General features: G+C 36.3%; 1 protein-coding gene across 2 annotated transcripts in view; it reads right to left on the bottom strand.

The window, feature by feature from the left end:
- Window positions 1–22,098, bottom strand: part of MPPED1 (metallophosphoesterase domain containing 1) — a 1,214,292-nt gene that overhangs the window by 21,112 nt on the left and 1,171,082 nt on the right. For both annotated transcript variants that reach the window (XM_044088614.1, XM_044088613.1), the window contains one exon: window positions 6,708–6,821. In XM_044088614.1, the coding sequence (XP_043944549.1) occupies window positions 6,708–6,821 (114 nt within the window). The remainder of the gene's footprint in view (window positions 1–6,707; window positions 6,822–22,098) is intronic.

Below are 22,098 nucleotides of genomic sequence, written 5' to 3'. Positions count from 1 at the left end.
TGAGTAAATGTCAGGAAAATCCTGCTAGGACAGCTGAACTTTATTTGGGGTTAATCAGAGTCTCTTTAATTGATGGCAAATGTGTACCCAAGAAGACTGAATGCTGTAATTAAATCAAAAGGTGCTTCAACAAAGTATTAGTTTAGGGGTGTGCACACTTATGCAACCAACGTATTGTACGTTTTTTATTTTTTTATATTTATTCCCCCTAACACGTTTGTTTGTTTTTCAATTGAATTGTACAGGTTATAGGTCACAGTAAAGGTGGGAAAGGTTTTGAAATTATTTATTGTGGTCTCATTTTTTACATCACAAAATCCTGGCATTTTAACAGGGGTATACACACACACACACACACACACACACACACACACACACACACACACACACACACACACACACACACACACACACACACACACCTTGCTGTGTAGATTGTAGGTTTGTGAAAATGGAAGTGGCTAAAGGATTGCTGGAAATGAGCTGAGGCAATGTGCTTTCCAGCATTATCAATTAGATATGGTTTGATCTTATAGAGCGACTTGAATTTTTTGTGGTTTTTTTTTTAAACTACCTCTTTTACGTGAAGGCAAAACTTCATATGTTTATAATTACACCTACAAATTTGTCAGTAACAAGTTCAGTTTTGAGATTATGTGGAAAAGTACTTTTGTGCAGTCAATTGTTTTGGAGCAAATAAAATTAATTTACTTTTAGGGTTTAGAAGGAACTAACAGTATGTTAACCACATTCATATGCAGGTAAAGGAATATTGGGTTATTTCTTGTCATTTTTCCAGGGTTTGGGCAGAACAGATCAAGGTCGAATCATCTACACATTGGACTGTGGAGACATGCTTCCTTGCTGTCTGCAGGTCATTTATGAATATATTAAAAGGAAGAGGGCCAAGGGTGGACCCTTGAGGAACACTAACAGATATAGGGAGGAAGGATGAGAATTCATTTGCCATTTGAACTGCCTGACATCTGCTGGATAGATAACTTTGAAGGCAGATGAGTGATGGACTAGAGAGTCAGACTCAGTCGATCCTCAGACTCAATTGATCCAACAACCTTTGCCTCTCAGCAAGCTGGGAGTACAGGTGTGCACCACTGTGCCCAGCTCGAGGTTGTGTCTCACTATGACAGCCTTTCATGACCCATACCTGGGCCCTCCAGACTGTCCTAGAGAAAATAAATAATCTGTGCAATAACGTTTGTTGGGATACCATATCAAATGCTTTATATACGTCTAGGACAAGTGTAGATAAAAAGACTAATAAACAGTAGTGAATTCCTCGATAACAGGAAACCAATAAAGGCAGTCTCACAGTGTTGAAGGAACAATAAGTCTCAAGATGTCACAAAATAATCCTCTCGCAAGACTCTGCAGTCCGTAATATAGAGAAATTTATTACACAAAACACAGTATTCTGATGAAGTTTCCGGTCAGGAAATGAAAGTGCTTAATCGACTTGTACTTCAAGTTGATTCCCGTATCTTCCATTTTTTTCTATTATTAGATAAAAAGACTGCCTGCACTTCTAGGTAGGTTTACAGTGTGGATAAAACTAAGAAGGGCAGTAGTGGTATTGTGGTGGAGACAAGTGATGAAATTGTAATGGGATGTTATTTACAGAGGCATAACTGAGTAGTGGGACTGGATCCATTTCTCAAGAATTTTGGACATGGGATATCATTTATTTATTTATTTGACATTTGTTAACTGGGAAAGTCCAACTCAGCCAGAGCCCTTTTTCAGAGGAGGCCCAGGGAGAAAAGTTCCACATGAGTATAAAGTACATTTTACAAAAACAAAAATACATAGCTTCCTACATGATTTTAGTTACATTTTCAACATACATGGTTCTAAACATTACATTTTCCAAAATATAAAAATGATACCAATGAAGGTATAGAAAAAACAGAACAAACCAAGGTGCGACAGGACCATAAAATATAAGATTTAATGTCAAGGCACTAATACAGAGGTAAGCACTTTCACTATTAGCTTCTTCAGACCATATAAAGCATACCACACAATACTCAAATAAGTTCTAACCCCACACCAATCAGAGTTCAAATCACATAAATCAGTGGGCTGCCCATAAAAATCCAGGTATTTCTTTAAACACACTTATCACAACAGTAAATACAGCATATGCACATATAAAAATATAAATATAGACATATATATATATATATATATATATATATATATATATATATATATATAGATATATACATACATATAAAATGTATATATAAAAAACATATGCAAGAGCCTTCATTTATTACTAAGAGCTCTAGATTTTAAAATCGGTTTGAGGGGGGCTTTCTCATTGAGACCTTTACCTTGGTCCACTCTCAACCTTATAGTCCATCTCACTTCCCTATTCTCAGTGAAATTCCTAACATCCTCTCCACGTAAGCTAGGTGTAATGACCTCTATAACTAGGAACTTAAAGACATGTTGATCATCAGTTTGCATAATAAGTTTCGATACAGCATTATTTTTAGAGCGTATCCTAATGTTATATAAATACTCTTTAATCCTGTCCTTCAACATTCTATCTTTTTTGCCTGCATACTTTGCAATAGGCTAGATAAACCATATGCTGTGTGGAGCAGTTAGATGAATTTTTAAATGCAAATCTTTGTCCTGTGTCTGGGTGTATTAAATAACTACTACTGTCAACGCTCCCACAAAAATTACATATACCACATGGAGTCATAGTAAAAGTTTCAGTACATGTATGTACTATAGCATCTTTAGGATAACATGACATCCTTTTTAGGTACAACTTATTTTTATACATAAAAACTCAGGGCATCCCCTACTATCTACTGTTAATATACCCCAATTCTTCCTAATGATTCCTGTTATTGTAGTGACATCGCTGGTATAAAATAATGGTATCTTATTTTTGTCTTGTCCTTGCATTCGGGCACACTTGTATCATTTCTAGCTTTAGTCGAAAAATATGGACATGCCAAATCCCCCCCCCTCCCCCAGGGGCTGGTATCTCCTCGAATCTCTTATCCACTTCAATAGTACTATATCCTCTTGTATTAAGTTTGTTCCTCAGTTCCAATAACTCTGGGTAAAAACCATCTTCGGAGGCATTAAGTCTGGATGTCCTTACACCTTGCCCTTTTATGACATTCCTGAACACATAATTAGGATGCATACTATGCCTATGCAGTAGGGTGTTTCTATCATAAAAAATGCTCAGTTGCTTGTTTGTATGCAGAGATATCTTGCTAAGCACAGTGGCTATACTCAACCATTTATTGATTTACTGTGCCTTTTTATTGAAACACTTCTTGAAAACAATGCTTTTATGTTTGATGAGGTTGTCTATTTGCAGAAAGATGGCGTAGCTATGGGCACTTAGTGTACCAGTAGTTATGCCAACATGTTTATGGCAACATGGGAGGAGGATCACATGTTTAGAATGGAACTTTTTACTTTACATGTCCCCTGTTATTGTTGTTTGTTGACAATATGTTTTGTTATCTTGGCAGGTAACAGAGAGCAACTGAGCATTTTTTATGATCTTTTGAATAAGGCTACCAGTTATTTGAAATTTACTATTGCCTCTTCCTTGGTCAGGATTGAGTTTCTGGATGTTTTTATAGAAAGAGTGTATATGATGAAGTGCTATGCCAGAGGTAACCAGAAGGAACAAGCAGGAGATCCATGATTTGGGCATGCATGGAAGCCAGAAGAATAGCCGGAGGTTGCATGGTACCATGAAGGGAGGAGAATTTAAAAAAAAAAGTGAGGTTGCCCAAGAAATCAGGAACTGGATTAAGGAAGGAATTTCTGCACTCTGCCCTGAGTATTTTGTTATTGCTAATTTATGATAGTTCTTCTATTTCTTATATTTTAAAAATGGAACTAAATATCTAAATCTTGGCACCTGTCTATGAGATTAGGTCTGGAAACTTATTTTTTGACTGTTGTCATAACATTGCTGCTTGGTCAGAAGTACTGATTCCAGTTTATGCCTCATTATGTTCCATGGGCCTAGAATCAGACAGATCAGGTTTCAGATTTACAGTCCGATTTCTCATTTCAAGATTCTCCTTCACTAGTTTAAAGGGTAAATTATGGGAAGACATTTTTCCCTAGACACATTTTCATAATATATTCTAAGTGTATTGACATCTTATTGATGACACTGTTGAAGAGAATCCCAGTTTAGTTTTTTTTTACAGCTTTATGTATCTTACAGTGTTGCTAAGAACATTTTAGATAAGATAAAGCAGATTTCTATACCATACAGATCTTCCTTTCCATGGAAATGGGAAATGGAGCATAATAAAACGATAGCCAGCAATTATAAAAATAAAATGTTTTTAATGCAATCCAAATGTAATTATTTTCACAGTTGTTCAGACTGCTTCTTCAGATGATACTATTAATCAAAAATCTTCATCCTTTAAATACGGTGCCTAACAGTCAAATGCACTGCCTTCCTGATTGCTTGTTGCACATTTAAAGAAACACAATCATTGCTACTGCAGAAACAGCTAGTACTAAATACATGTACTAAGACTACTTACATTCAAGACTATATAATAAAATATGTACCTATAACTACATTGCCTGTTTAGTGTATGTATCTATATAATATATAAATTGGATATAAACAAATTATAAAATAATAAGTAATTTGTAAAAAATATATATTGCTCTGTTACCCCACCAATATACACACCTTTTTTTAGCATCTATTAAAACTATGTTATCTACATAGAGGTCTAGATTTCAATATGGGTTTGATGGGGACTTTGTCATCCAAACTACTACCACTGTCAGCTCTTAGTTTAATAATTCAGTGGGTTTTATTAGTTTGTGTCCTATTTTTAACATCTCCACATCTCCCATCCAGTGTAGTCTTTTCCATAACTAGGAAGTGAAATTTGTGTGTATCCCCATTATGAATGACATGTTTAGCTAAGGCATTAGTGGTGGTTCTAGTACTGATATTATATATATATATATATATATATATATATATATATATATATATATATATATATATATATATATATATATATATATATATATATATATATATATATAAATGTTCCCTAATCTTATCACATAGTCTCTGATCAGTTTTGCAGTAGGCTAAATAGACCACATTTGTAGTGTTACAAGTGGCTGCAACATTAAATGTGAATGTCCAATCAAAATATGGGTGACAGGACTGTCCTGTTGGATGTATGTATTCACAAAAGTTGCACCTATTACAAGGACTAGTACCCATTCCAGTCTCAATATTGTGTTGGTTATTCCAGCCCATTGAATAACATAACCTTCTTTTCAGGGATTCATATTTTTATATGTAAAACTTACTGGCTAGGCACATGCAACAAATGGAGCATCTTTAGAGATTCCACATAAAACAATACACGGTGTGGAAAACAAGTTTTACGCTAACCACCTCAAAACCTTGTCCTTATAGTCAGTCTACTACAGGTTGCTGAAAGATGACTTATGCCTGGCCTACAAAGCATCATCAGATCCAGCTCTAATGTACCTGCTGCACATCTGTAAAACAAATTGCATCAGGAAATCCCAATCCAGGGACCTAAACTTTGCCTACAGTATAAATAGGAAGTGCCAGTGGAGCAAATATGAATCACAGAGACTCCCCTTTCTCTGGAGCAGGCTTCCCATCCATATGAAGCAGAGTTCATCCCTCTACTTATAAAACTGATACTTGGATCAGTGGATGGGGACCATAAATATACCCCTGGTCTGGTACCTATATCTATAGTAGAGGGATAAAGCTTTTAAATGCTCAGTCACCCATGACAAAGTAAATATATTCCCACAAAACCCCTGGAAACCAAACCTCTCAAATTTTCTTGGGAAGTATGGTTAAGCATAAAAAAGCATCCTGGGTCATTAGCCTAGTACTCTACTATTATATTACTATGATGATATTATTACATGAATCGGTATTGAATACTAGTTTACAAAAAATTCTAAGAAGTAAAAAAAAAAAAAACAGCCATACAATATAGTGCACAGTACGAGTGAGCTTATTCATTCATATATAACACAAATTCGATGTCAGCGTATACCTTAGTATTCTTACTCCCATTATATTTAACTCATCAGCTACACAATGCCACTCTTTTTGTTCCGGCTTTTATTATTTTCTATCTACCAGTTAATGTTTCACATACCTTACCTCAATTTTATTTATTGCTGAGATCTATACTACAACCATCCTTATCACGTCTTATATGTCATATCTAATGTCTGCTTGTCATATATATTTTTCGTAAGCTGTTTGCATACTAAATATTTTATACTTGGAATTTACTACAATGTATGCTTGGAATTTCATATAATTTATAATGCCCCACAGAAGAAACACCGTTTTTGTTTTTTGTAGTATTACTACAGAAAAATGATTTATTTGTATCTAGAACTATCTATGCAACGTATCTTTGAAAATGTTTGTTTTGTCATGAGTACCATAAATTATCTGATGGAGCTTTTCTTCCCAGATCTTCACTGAAAATGGGTTTTGCCCATTTGGACTTTGCAGCAACAAATACAGATAAGTAAATTAATAACGGTATCAACAACCCATTTAAAATATGTAATTATCCTTCACAACAATCATGGAGCACAGTGAGTAAGGTTTCATTCCCTCTTCATACACTTGATTTTTTTACCTTCATGAATGTGACCAAATACGTGAAGCTTTGGACGTATTCGTCTCTGGACTGTGTTCAGTAGTTCAACACACCCAACTCTTTGCAGTTTCTTTGGAACCCAGTCTAAGAAGCCTATGCAAGAAAGAGAAGCAACAATTGTAGTTTGCCATCTACTTGTCTCCACATTAAAACAAAAACATTTTAAAATTTTGAAAGAGATGCTGCCAGCCACCTTGATTTATTTTTGTACACAGTGCATTGGTGACATATATTTCAGTTAAGAGACACCAAGTGAAATTTATTTTTATACTGATATGCAACAAAAGTCTTGTAAAGCAGGATAAGATGAAAAGATCACATTTAATGAAAATTGTGCAATTAATACAACTTTTGAACTTTTTACTGTGCTGAAATGTAAAGCGCCTTAAATAATTGAAGACACGTGTTTATCTCTGTTTTTGTATCCTACTTCACCTTGTGGGCTCTTGTGTTATATCTGACCACATAATTACCCTGTTATGTAGCCACAGATGCTGTAGACCAGCTTAAAACATCTACATTGGAGACAGAAAAAATATGGGACTTATGTACTACACACTTCGTACATGGCCCCAAAATATGGGACTTATGTGCTACACACTTCGTACATGGCCCCATGAGAGGTAAGACAGACACTGCCTGCTTAGGTGTACTGCACATGTGTAAACAAAATGTTGTGGTATACTATATACCAGTTTGGATATGTAATGATTTATTGGAAACAGTTATCATTAGAATTCACTGTCAAAACTAGCCCATTGATCCCAAACCACTGAAAAATAAAGAAAACTAATTGTTTCAGTTGGGGTAATCCATCTTCCACTCCCCGGTGCGCAACAGTGGTGATAAACAGAAACTTCCTTACACCCACTATTTTGTGATCTTACTGTCATACACATTTCAACAAAATGCATTGTTTTCTGCCAGAAGAACCTGATAACATCCATCAGTATACACAGCACTTTGCATGCCTTTTCCTTTGCACTGATGTGCTCAAAGTATAGCTGAATGAGGAGCAGTGTGACAGACTCTGCACCACTGCATGGCACTGATATAGACTTACAGCAGTATATGGCAGAAAGAATCTTAGCAGTTTATACACAGCCACTGATAAAGAAATACAACCATTTATATGGCGTATAGTATTTAAATTTCCATTGTATCAGTGTAATACAGGATGTGTTTTTATTATGGAACTGTGGGTATGTAAGACACTACAAAAACTCATTATGGCATTTGCATATATTTTAAAACAGGAACTCTGTGCTGTTAAAAAATCCAATCATATATTTGTTTGTGTGCTTCTCTGGGATACACTGGGATACAGTAGGGTCTATTCTAGTATAGGTGAATAGTGTAGGTTTGTGTGGGACATGGCAGGGTCCTTGCTGTGGTGTGTGTGTGTGTGTGTGTGTGTGTGTGTGTGTGTGTGTGTGTGTGTGTGTGTGTGTGTGTGGCGGGGGGGGGTACAGCAGGACAGCAGGTTACTGCTACTGTGTTTGCGTGTTTCTCCATGGGATATGACAGGATCTTTATTACTGTATCTAAATCTGTGCAGGATATGACATGACCCTTAATGTGTGGTGCTGTATGTGTGGGTGTGTGTGTATAATTGTGCGGGATATGGGTAGAGTCCTTTTTACAGTGTCTTTGCTTGTTTATGATATGTCAGGAGTCTTTGTGTAGTATATGGCAGGGTTCTTGCTACTATCTGTGCAAGTTTGTATCTTCTATAGCATACAGCAAAGTTCTTGCTGTGTGCTGTTTTATGTGGCTTTGTGTGGGATATGGAAATGCCCTTGTTACATGCATGCATGACTGCGTGTGCCAGTTGCTCTTCAAAGCACACAGGTGTGCACCTGTCATTGTCACAATTCAATAGGCATGTCACCCTTAGTACCTCTTGTGTGACTCATTCATATTACATTCTTAGCAAATCCTCTAGTAGTTGATCTACAGATAGTGCTACTGTCATAACACATAAAGTATGGAAATCTATTTAGCAGGTTTAGACTTAAGTCCATGTGGTTTGTTAATCTTCATTGGGCTGGTGCAGAACAGCATTACTGGCTACACATGATACCATTGCAGGAATGTTTGCTGTCTTTGTTTTCTATAGGTACTTCAGCTTTATCTGTGCTATGTGTTCCTCACAGGTATATATGCGTTCCAAGAAGCAATATCTGCTCACATGTACATCAGGGCTCCCAATAGCAACTCTGGCCAGAAAAGAGAGGGTTTTTTTTATTATTTTACTATTTTATTAGTTTACTCATACATACCCATGTAGTTCCTGAGGTACACAATAGTTAGCTAGCAGAGTCATTCTGACTTAGAGTGCATGCACAGTGCAATACATTTCATGTTCATCCTACTCTTTCTCTTTTCAGACTATTAGTTTCCCTGTGACCTACCCCTTTTGTCTCTCCTCTCCTCTTCCCTTGCTAGTCATCCTAGATTGTTGTCTTCATTATTTGTTTCCCACTTCATTCCATTTCACCATTGCTCTATGCTCTCCTCCACTTATGTTTATTTTGTTGATAATCTCTATTAATGTAGAGATGTTTACCATTTTTTGTCTTTGGGTGATCTCTATGTTTCATTCCTTTTGTGTTTACTGTAATGTGGCTTTTTATCATTCTTGCCAAAATTAGCATCTTTTTCCTTTCTGCCCCTGGAAATCACTTCTGGACTCTATCAAGTCCAAAAAGACACAGCTCCCATGTGTTGATTTCCTTTCTCATATGTCTCCATATGTTTCCACTCAAGATATTTTAGATGTAGCAACATGGACTACTGTCCATGCATCCACAAAACACTACAAGCTTGAAGCCCACAGTGTAGGGGTCCAAGTAGCTGTCCATCTTACTTGGATACACCTTTTTACTGCTTGGGATGCTACACAAACATGATTTGCTCTCTGAACTAAGATAGTGTAGATATGTGAGATACTCTAACACTAGATCTACAAGTAGGGTTCACTAACAGCAAAGCTGTCTACCCACCTTTTCTTTATTGTTATGGATGGGGATTCTTTAAATATGTTTGAACACGTTCACCATTATTTGCTATTATTAGTTTCCACTGGACTGAACTTTGCATACACTTTGTTTTGGTGTTACTTTCAGTTACAAAAAGTTTTTGCACAAATGCATGAGTGCGCGTGTACACACACACAGTATTTGTCAACTATGGGACCCCTGCTGTTTTTCTCTGGACAGCTTTTCAACACAGACCATCAAATCAAAAAGATTACTTCTAACCAGATTTGTTCATATTTGGAGAACATTGAGAAGGTTAATATTGCAGTTTCTTCACTTTGTCTGTTCCACATTTGGAGATTTCATAGTTGGCATATATACAGTTCAGGGGTACAGAGGGGCTTGTTCCCCTGCAAAAATAAATTGTTTTTGTGTTTTGCAATCTTGGGAATGCTGCTGTTTTGACTAGTGGCCTCCCAAGGTTTTAGATATTTTAAGTCTGAATACATGCATGTCTATTAGATGAGATACAAGTATTCGAAGTGGATACATCTGCCATAAACACTTTTCATCATGCAGCAGTTTAGCCTCAAAGAATGGAAGAAGCTGCATGCCAGCTTCTAGAGCATCCAATATGTTCCACCTCTGACTATTACATAACTGTACTAACAGAATCAGAGTATCTTTAGTGTTAAAAGGGAAACAACGTATCATTCATCATAGTGAAGTGCCGGCAAGATTGTAATGATATGCAAACAAGCAGACAAGATAAAACACGCAGCTATACTACACCAACTTCCACAGCTCCTGTCTTACTGTAAACCACTGTGACACATTTACAATGTAGGATAGTTAAATAAAAGAGTAAAAAAACATGAAAAAGATAAGGTTGCTTAAAATCTTTGACTTGTGCCCATTATATGATTAAACTTAAAAATGTATATAGCAACAAAAATGTTCAACTACTTAAAAAGTTTTCACATCCAGTAACAGACTGAAGTTTGCATGTTTATCTTGACTCACAAGAACTGCATACACCTGCAAACAGACAACACTCTAAAATGTAAATTCTAAACAAGAAGCAAAGGCAGCTTCCAGGAACACATTTTCTGTCATTCAACAGCCAAAAAGGTGAGACCAGCAGCTGTTGATTATGAAGAGAGTGTTAATACCCTTGTACATTTAATACCTAGACAGAAATGTGAAACGGTAATCTTCCATATAATGTAAATCATCCAGCTAAATGTTTCAACGAAAGAATGAAAAAACATTAGGATAGAGTTACAGCTTTACTTAATTGTTCATGACAAGATAATTGATGTAAGTAACTTAATGCAGGTGAGGTTATTATGAAAGGAGGTGAACCAAGAAAGTGCTAAAATGTTACACTTAAGAAAGACAAAACTGTAATCCAAACTATTTTATGACAAATAATGCATCATTCATAGTCCGCAAAATAAATTTGCCCTTACATAGTAAAAAAATGCATATGTATGTCTCTGCATGCCCACTGGTGCAGATACAACACAAATTTATCATGCATTTCCAACACTGAAGGCACAAAGCACTGGTGCCATGCATGTCCACTGGTATAGGCACAAGACAGTTGTGTTACACATGTGCAGTAGCACGGACACATTCTGTCAGTGCCATACATGCCCACTCATGCAGGCACATGACATTTGTGCTATGCATATCCATTAGTACAGACGTGAGACATCTATGTCATGTACATCCAGTACAATAGACGCAGGACATCTGTACCATGATTGCCCACTTGCACAGACACAGGACATCTCTGTTGTGCATGTCTGCTGGTGTTGTCACGTGATATTTATGGTGTGCATGCCCAATGCAAACATTGAATAGCTGTGCTATGCCTGTCCTTTAGTGCACACATAGGACATCTGTACCATACTTACCCACTAGATAGACACAAGGCATATCTACAGTACATGCCCACTACTGCAAAAACAGAATATTAGTGCAGTGCTTCCCCATTAGTTCAGACAAGACATTTTTATCAAGCTTGCTCACTAGCACAGACATAGAATATATATACCAAGTATATCATCTCATGCAGGAAGTAGACAGAGTTCAAGAGCAGAATTTGCTTGCTGGAGAAATTGCTGGGTGAATGTAATACAGCATTCAGGGACAGCTTCCCAGTGTGTGTGTATGATTGTTTATTATGGAGACAAGAAGTGAGTCAATGGTTGCTTCTTCCTGGTGGATACCACAGACAGAACAGCTATCAGATCTGGGTGGTAAGACACAAGTAGTGATGTCACTGTGTTTAAATTGTCTGTGAGTGAGAAAAAAAATACTTCTACTGTGACCATGTGACCAGGCTGGAGTTCTGGAACAAAATAAATTTTAATACTCATGTTTTTAATTCCTGTTTTTCTGTTCACATCTTCTTGGACATCTTTGTACATAATGGTAATAATTTTACATTTTGTAGGTCTAGCATTGTTAAATAACTGCCAGTATCATTTTGATTTTATGTAATGTATACTATATACATTTCTGATTATTTGATGCCTTGAAACTTTTCTCCTTGTTTGCACAATGTATTTTCGTCTGTTCCTCATAACATTTGTGGTTTTCTGTCTAACCAGTGAAAACTGAAGTCAGTAAATAATAACATACATTTGAGCTTTAGACTTTAAATCCTTCAGGAACATATGTGCTAACTCAAAATATCTTATTCTAGCAAATTTCTAAGGTTATAAGAGCAATATTTATCATCTGTTCTTATTCTTCGCCCTTTGTTCCCCATTATTTTAGGCTTTGCCCAGATTTCTTCTGCTAAGAGGTTAAGAGGTATGCTCCTTGGGCAGGGTCAGCATTAGGTTAACTGGGACCCTAGGAGAAAAGGCTCCATGGTGCATCCCTCTGCCAATGCATCCAGGATTACTCACACTTTACAGATAACTTTTTTCCCTACTTTTTTCAAACAGTTTGTCTTACTTTTCAGGTTTTTTTTTTTTTGCTGCACTTATTGATCTATTTAATATGATCTAAGTGAGACTGTACTCTGATAACTGCGGAGGAAAACACTGCATTAAGTCATGGGGGTTCTAGATGCCAGGAGGTGCATTTTAGAGTTTTTTAAACAACTTTTTTCATCCAGTGATTGTGTAAACAAAAAACATGATCAAATAAAGAAATTTAGCCTTACTCTTCAACTTTGTTTTTTTCCCCTGCATTTTCAGCACATCATAACTAACCACAACTATAGTCTAATATGCATCGGCAGGGTAAATAACAGTATTAAGCCAGGGGCCTGAGGGCCTCCCCTAGAAGCCATGAGGTTTCTAGGTGATCTGATATGCACTTCAGAGTTTCTTAAACAAACCTTTTCATCCAGTGATTGAATAAAAATCAAGATCAAAGAAAGAAGTTTAGTCTTACTCATCAGCTTTGTTTTTGCTTGCATCCCTTCAGCACATCTTAATTAACCAAGTGTAAATTGCAATAACTGCATTGGAAATAATGGCATTAAGCTGAAGATCTTGGGGCTACTAGGGCTCCCAGATGTGAGGTTTCTAAATGGTTTGAGGTGCATTTTAGAGTTTTTTTAAAACAAATCTTTTCATCCAGTGATTACCTGAGCAGAAAACATAATTATGAAAAGAAATTCAGTCTTACTGTACAACTTTGTCTTTTTCTGCATCCTTTCAACACATTCTAACTGGGCAAGACTACTCAGTAATAGCTACATTAAACCAAGGGCTGCTAAACACCCAGAAACCATGGGGTTATAGATACTCTGAGATGCATTTTAGAGCTTTTTTCCAACTTTTTGATACCATGAAGACCTGAACAAAAATTAAGCACAGAGAAAATAAATTCATTCTTATTTTTTTTATTTCAAGGAAGAAATACGTCATATCCAAGTATTAATGTTCAAAGCTGACCAAACACCACTCCACAATAAACTGAAAGCAAATGCTTTGAGGATGCATATACTGTATCTAGGAATAGTACCCCCCCCCCTACACACACACACAAACACACACATCTCAAAATAGGTAGCCCCTTTCTGTGTATCCCTCTATGGTGTTAAATTGGGTAAAATGAAAACACAAATGCCCACAGTCATACTTCAAGCTGCTGCTGTCATATTTATGCCTCCTCATTCCCTGTCTTCTAAAGACACCCATCTTCTGTGTACTCTTTTGATGTCAAACTGGGATACAGCTGAAAAAAGTAAATAGAACATAACATATTTGCTGTCAGACATATGCATTCAGCATGCTTAATTACTCTCCTCCAAAAGACAGCCACCTGTATATGCATCAAATGTTTGATTGTGAGAAAAATGGAAAAAAAATGATTACAGTAATATTTTTAACTTGTTACTTCTAGAAAGAGTACAGTGCTCCTTTAGAAGCTATAGTAACCTACTGTGCACCCCTCTTAAGTTTGTGAGGAAAGTTAAGGAAATAATGACCACATTGTCCCCAGCAAAACACAAGATATAGTGACCTATGATGTTTGAGAGGAATGTTAAAGAACTAATGACATTGTCCCCACACCCCCCAAACAAGTACGGAGACCTTCTGTGTACATATATGAGCAGGGCTGTTTTTTGACTTGGTGGGTTTCACAGCAGAGGTGATTATTAAATCCATGTCAAAATGCACTTATACAGCAGTGTGTGTGGGGGCCACTAGCCCCCAGAAGTTCTGAAGGTCTGGGTATTCTGTGATGCATTTATTTATTTATATTTTGAGAGATGACTGTTAAACTGAGTAGGTGACAACAGGGTCAGTTACTTTCACCCAGGCAAACCCACCAATCAGTTATAGCCACTTCACTATACAATTCATTTGTCTGATTGTGATAAAAGAGGATGACCATGTAATGCATTTCACATTTGTTCCAAGCAAACAGTTGTCATACATTAAAATATTGCATGTTGCTTAACATAATCACATTAGTCCTGCAGAGCCAAAATAATAAGCAAATCACAGCAGGTAGCTAGTCGATAGTCACAACAATTCTGCCTAGTCTGTCCTTGCATATGAGGTGTGCAGTTAAGTAGTCCATCTACGTCTTACAAATGCACATTAGTACTACAAAGCCAGATAGTGACTGTTTTAAACTGAACAACTGACCAGAGGGTCAAGTTAATTTCATTCAACCAACCCCCACCCAGAAGTTACAGTCACAATGTCTGATATAATATTATTTGACTTCCATAGTCCACACAAACAAGTTACCACACTTTAAAGTATAATAATCCAAGTTTCTCCACATACATCACAATGCCAATAAATACTGCCCAAAATATCTGGTCAATTACTGCCAGCATCCCTGTAAAAAATAAAATAACACTTGTCTCCCCTCAACTGTCCAAACAAATTACAATGCCAGAAATATATCCAAAAATATCCGGTTGAACACTGCTAGCCAGCAATAATGTAAAAATAGTAATAACATTTATCTCATCACCATGCCACTCCTCCCATCTTAACTGCCCACAAAGCCAGAAATTATGTCAAAAAAGTATCTGGTTGATCACTGACAACTTTATTTAGAGTAACACTAACTCATCTAAAAACCTTCCTTCAAGTGTGTCTTCACGCCTACATTTGAACACTGCAAGGCTCAATTCCTGTGACGTCGCAACATTGATGAAGTTATCTGAAGTGATGTTCCCCAGGCATGTTTCTTTTTTCCTTTGTGGCACTATATTTATTTACTTTTTAGAGCAAAGAAACATTGCCCTAAAAAATAAATAAATAAACAGGGAAAGATCACCTCTGCAAGAACAGCAAGCGTTGAGCCCTAGACGATTGGCTAGTTTACCTCTGCATAATGCTGGCCTTACCCTTGGGACTCCATTAAAAATGAGGTTCTTCTTGCTGGGCATTCCCAGTCAACAAATATAACAAACATAATAAATAATCAATTTTATATATATATATATATATATATATATATATATATATACACATACATATATGTGTGTATGTGCGTGTGCGTGTGTGTGTGTGTGTGTGTGTGTGTGTGTGTGTGTATATGCACACACACACACACACACACACACACACACACATATATATATATATATATATATATATATATATATATATATATATATATATAAAACCCACTTACACACACTGAAGTATATATCATAGTATACAGCAAACACTGGAAATGGTTTCATTAACTAACATTAACATAAATATGTTAAAGCTATGGATGAAGAAGTAGTCAGCCTTGGAGCTGAGCCAGCTGATAGTATTATGATACCAATGAATTCTATCACTGCTGTTTGTATAGACAAACCTTTGTATAAAGCTGAGGAAAACAAAGTGAAAGACTTCTTACAGAGAAAAAAGTGTTTTTTTTTTTTTTTTTTTTTTTTTTTGCTGAGCTACCTGGTAGAACAAATTTAATTCAGTATCATACTTAAATGAGGTTTCCTCATCCTCAGAAGTCTCCTTTGCTATGTCCACCATGTTTTGGAGATGCCTCTGATATACTAATTCAATAGAAGTAAACCCTGTTGGAGCTTGGGGCACCTATCCTACAGCAAATAGAAGGGAGGGAAGTAACTTCTTTCAGTTCTTACCATCCACCTCTACATCCCCCTTTAGCATAGACTTCATTTTATTAAAGCTTGCCACTAATACTTTGGTTTGAAGGTGGTACACTGAAAATCTTACTTGTATTACCTTAAAACACTGGCAAAACTGGTGCATTACCCCAGACATAAATGGGGTTCCCTAATCTGTAAGTATTTATTTGGGCATTCCTCCCTGGATGAAAATTTATACTAGTTCTTTTGCTATTGACGTAGCACTGAATTTTTGCAAGGGTATTGCTTCAGGAAACTTAGCAAAATAGTCATTACTTACTAAAATGTATCAGTGGCCATTACTAAAATTTAGCAATGAGTCTACAAGATTTATGGCTATCCACTCAAATGGGACTTCAGTAATCAGCAAATGTGTAAGTGGACTTTTCAATGCAGGACATGGTGCAGTCTTTTAACATTCTGTGTAAACTTTACAGAAGTTCTCAATTTCTTTCATAATGCAGTTTGGTTTTACCCATTCCTAAGTGTCCTTTCAAATATGGTCATGTGCCAGTTTTATCATAGGTGTTCTAAAATGTGTCGGCACCAACAGCTGGTGTAATATTTATTTTTTGTCTATGTTCAACCCATAAAGCAAGTCATTCTTTACCCCAAAATATGGGTATGAGATATAACCAATCTGCTCATCTATTTCTTTTTCTATGCTGGCTATATTTAATTTCCCTTTAATTTTACTGCAGTAACTTCTTTTTCACTTAGTACCTGGTAATGACAGTCCTGTTTCTGACTAGCCCTCTGTTTTGACCTTACAGATGGACTCCTTAAAGTCTTTTTTTCAGATTCCTTTTCTTCTCTTAGTGAATTTATTTTATTATTGTTGTTATTATTATTATTTACTATTACGTTATATTATTAGAGGTCTGTCCCTCTCTTTCTCTTTATAATTATCCTTCATTAATTTAATAACCAGAGCCCTATGACAAGGCTCTATATTACACACCAAATGCTCATCTCTTTAGGTTTCTGCAATGACTTCTTTCCCTAGTCTACCAGCTGGGGTTTCCATGTTAAGACTTGATAATTGGCTTCTAATAACACATAGGTTTTCTTCCTTTCTTCCCATCCAAAGCCAAATTTTAGCTCCTTTTGAAGTTTCTACATCTATTATTCTAACAGGTGTCACGCTACTGTTGCCCTTTCCCATTTTTACTATGGATATATTCAAAACAGCTTAATAGCGTCATTCTACTGCTGTTGCTCCTCTTCCATTTTTCAAGGGGTTTATTCTTTTTTTATAAACATCTTTATCAGATTAGGAAGTAAATGCACACACAGCCAGGAAATGGAACAGCTTGTTGTAAGTTCACCAAGGCAGATTCAGTAAATCCAGGTAGGCACCAAACGAATTCAAATAATTCCTTTATTCAGAACCACAGAATAATAACACACAAGCGCTTTCGCTCAGAGGAATTCTGAGCTTTATCAAGTGACACCATGCTGTTGAATCAGGTGTCTTATATACCTTGAAAATCCTAGGTTAATTAGAAAGCACTACCAATTAACATTTTAAAGAGACTGTGCACTATTCCACATGCTTAAAAATTCCTTTAAAACAAAATATATCTTTATCAGATTCACATGATGTAAACAATGAGATGGGCACACATATACAGTTATAGAAAAGAAAATCATTGTATGCATCTTCATGAGTTTCATGCATTAGACATATATGTTTATTTTTTAACAATCATCATTCACTCCAACATTACATAAATGGCTCAAATCCTGCCTATCCTTAAATTTCATTTTTCCTCCTGATCATTATTTTGCATGCATTGAGCCCGTAAAATCCATTTAAATTCCATGTAATTTGTCCCTTCCCTTTTCTAAAGATTCCACTTCCAATCTTTTATCTCCTTAACAATATTCAATACTTCAGTTATGGTTGGCTTATTCTTTCATTTCTATTTTCTAGTAATGGCTTTTTTTGGCAGACAGTAGCATTAACCTTTAACAAGGTTGAGACAATTCAGACCTTATATCCTAGCTCAAAAGAATAATTTTCTTAGGTACAATTGGTTACTCCCCCAACACTTCTGACAAAGTACTCTGTATTGAAGTTTTAAAATTGACCAACACATTGCATTCTGAAAAAACATGGTCACAGTTACCTCTCTCTCTTTCCCATCGCATCTCAAGCAATCAGTTATCTAGCTGAGGAAAAATTTGCTAAAGTCTGCTTGGTGTGTAAAAATATGTATACAAAAACTGACATGCAAAATTCCTAAACCTTCTGGACTTCATTGCGTATAAGGGAGCCAAACAGATGTCCTCTCATTGTTTCTTTGTATATTGCCTTTCCATTCTCTCTCGCTCCAATCTTTTCTAACCTCTTCTGATTGATTATTGTAGTTATCATGCAGTATTTTATATATATATCACAGTGGCACCGAGTAGATAACATTGTCGCCTCACAGCAAGAGGTTCCCCGGTTTGATTCTAGACTGGAGTACCTTCTGTGTGGAGTCTGCATGTTGTCTCTGTATTTGTGTGGGTTTCATCTGGGTGCTCCAGTTTTCTCCCACATTTCAAAGACATGCAATAAATGGATTGGACACTCTAAATTGGCCACAGGTGTGACTGTGCATATGAGTGTGTGTTGTGGAAGTACTACCATGGCAGGGCTAGCCACGTGGTGGTATAAACCTTGGCTCTAGATGACTGTCGCTGTTAAAGTGACACCCCGACCCCATGTGCAAAAATGGGAAAAAAGGTTGCGGATGGATATCTAACAATCCCCTTCTTAAACAGTTGCTTCTGTTTTAGATTCAACTAAAAGTCAACCAACCAGAGCTGGTCTTTCACTTATCATCCCCCTATCCCTTTTTCTTTGCTGACACTCTGCTGCCAATCTCTACAGGGTAGACAGTCTCTAACCTGCAGTCCAAACTTTCACCTGGCCTCATCCCACTCTACTACCTTTCCGTCCATAATTATTTCCTCTCAATACTTTGGTTATTTTGCTAATTGTGTCTAGTCATTTCCAACTCCCTTTTGCCTGCTTCCTACAACCTTATTTGCAGTCATCCATATTTGTAAAACCTACGTTCTCTAATTCTGATTTAGCTTATTTCTTAGAATAATTTCTGCTACTTTTAAATATATATTTTTTTTTTATTTCTCCAAATGTTCTGGTTTATAATACCATGATGGGAATGGACCCCATTCCTAAGTCAAAGTACAATTAAAGTTCATGAAATTAGTATTGTTTCAATCTTTGATGTCAGCCAAAAGTGCTCTTTGCAGCACCCGCAATGTGCCCAGTAATGACTCCTTCTGCAGTTCGTACTGAGTTACATGGATTTGTGACATATCTAAGTACGACTGTAGATTCTTTTTTATAAGACCCATTGCTCCTCCTACTATTGGAACTGTCTGGGTATCATTCTTCCACATTGCTCTAATTTCTGCCTGCAGATCCTGATATTTTATGACTTTATGTCTCTCTGTACACAAGACACTGTAGTCACTAGGTATGGTAATTTCAATGATCAATGCTACTCTTGTCTTCTTTTCTTGGACCACTATATCTGGTTTTCTGGCATCTATCTTTTGAACTGATGGTAATGGGTGATCCCATGTGATATAAACTTCATAATTTTCTATGATACTTTGTGGATCATGTTTCTAGTGTTTTTCAGCCACTTTAGTACCATAATGTTTGCACAATCCCCAGTGCAATAATCTTGCCACATTATTATGCCTTTCAGTATACAGTCCTTCTGCCATTAGTATGTCGCAACCAGCAACAAGGTGTGCAACTGTTTCCAATTCGGTTTTACAAAACCTACGTTTGTCTATTGCTCCAACATGTGCAATGGACTTTGTAAACCAAAGTGTACATAGCCCACTGTCTTGGGCTGCCAATATTAACCTTCCATCTCTTGGTTTGAATTTGCCTCTTCTTAACCATTCCTGCATTCGTTCCTGATCAACATGAGATTCTTCCAGAAGTTTTCTATACTTGTAACTATATTTATGTTTTTTCCACATTTCTTGCCTTCTCATCGTGTCTTTCACCTTATATTCTTTCTTTTATTTTTTGGCACATTCAGTTGCTGCCTAATTTTTATCTACCACTGGTTTGATTTCCATTCCTGCTTGATGCTGATATGCTTCTGCTGAATTAAGCAGAGAAGTCATCTTAGATTTATTCTCCTCATGTTTCAAGACATTTACTATGTTTGGGTCTTGTGAGGTCAGCCGATATGTGTGGAGTGCCACAATTGCAGATCTATACATGTAATCAATTTCAGAACTGGGAATATATAATCTTGATATACACTGATTTTTAATAAATCATTTGGTGAGCATAAAGCATCCTTCTTGTTTTCCTATCCAATCTATCCAAGACATTTTGGGGCCAGTCAATCACTCCAAAACTATAAGTTAGGACAGGAAGAGAAATATATAGCTTGGATTTTGTTCCTAGATGTCAACACTGCTTTCAGAATTAATTTAAGTCTTCTAAAGTATTCCTTACTAAATTTTACTTGCATTTGTTCATGTTTTATTGTTGATCCTTCATCAATTCCCAAATATTTATACACTCCTTCTTGCTCAAGTTTTTTATATCACATTCGTGTCCAAAAATTTATGTTTTCCTGGTGCTGCAGGTTTTCTGCTTTAAAGGTTGCTTTTGCACACTTATCAAGATCAAATGACATTCTTATATCATCTGAAAACGTTTTGACAACCTGCAGCTGTGCTTTCAATGCCTCATCTGATGAGCTGTACAGTTTTATATCATCGACAGAGAGAATATGAGAAGTCTTTACACTTTGTTGTTTTTTAGGAGCCAAATTGTAGCCGTGACCTAAGCTAATTAAACAGCTTAATGGGTTAATGGCAAAGCTGAATTGCAACGGTGACAAAGAGTCACCCTAGAATATTCCCCTTTGAATTTTTATCCCTGGGATAATAATCTGTCCTTTATCATGGCTCAATTGCAAAGTGGTCTGCCACTGTTTCATGGTCACTGTAATGTAGTCAATCAGTGTAGGATATATCTTATACATTTTTAAGCACTCTTTTATCCATGAATGTGGGATACTATCAAATGCTTTTTTTAGTCAATCCATGCCATACTTAGATTCTTCTCCTTTTTACAGTTCTCTACTGTGACTTTATTTAACAACAAATGCTTCTTTGTTTCATATGACTTTCTTTTACTGCCCTTTTGTTCTACTGCCATAATTGAGTTTTCTTCTAAATGATTTAAAACTCTGTCAGCTTCAATTTCTGTGTATAGTTTATACGTCGTCGGATTATACGTTGTCAGAAGGCAAGTTATTGGTCTATAATTTTTAGGGTAGCTTGCAGGTTCACTCTTAAGTAGAAGCATTATTTTTCCTGTTGTTAACCAGGTTGGTATCTGTTTGGGGTGTGCATATAAATAGTTCTTACTCTTGGCTAAATCTTCATGCAAAGATGTTAATACTTTCAGCCAAAAGTTAGGTACTGCATCTGGGCCTGGGGATTTCCAATTAGAGGCTTTCCTTAATTTTGTTTCAATCTCTCTGGCTGTTACTTCATCCCATTTTATATCCTGTACCTTTAACCCCCTTATTCTTTCTTTTACTTCTTCTATCCATTTAGCATCTTTGTTATGTTCCACAGGATCTTCATAGATACTTCTCCAAAATGTATCTACTTCCTCTTTTTTTGGCGGTCTTTCATTTCCTTTTACCTTATTTCCCAATTCTCTATACAACTTTTTGGGTCATCAATAAATTGCTTATTTTGTACTTTTCCTTTATATTTATCTTTG

Source organism: Protopterus annectens, chromosome 11.part0, assembly GCF_019279795.1.
Source record: "Protopterus annectens isolate FY-2018-M chromosome 11.part0, PAN1.0, whole genome shotgun sequence".
In the NCBI taxonomy this organism is placed as follows: domain Eukaryota; kingdom Metazoa; phylum Chordata; order Ceratodontiformes; family Protopteridae; genus Protopterus; species Protopterus annectens.
This window is presented reverse-complemented; position numbering and strand designations above follow the sequence as displayed.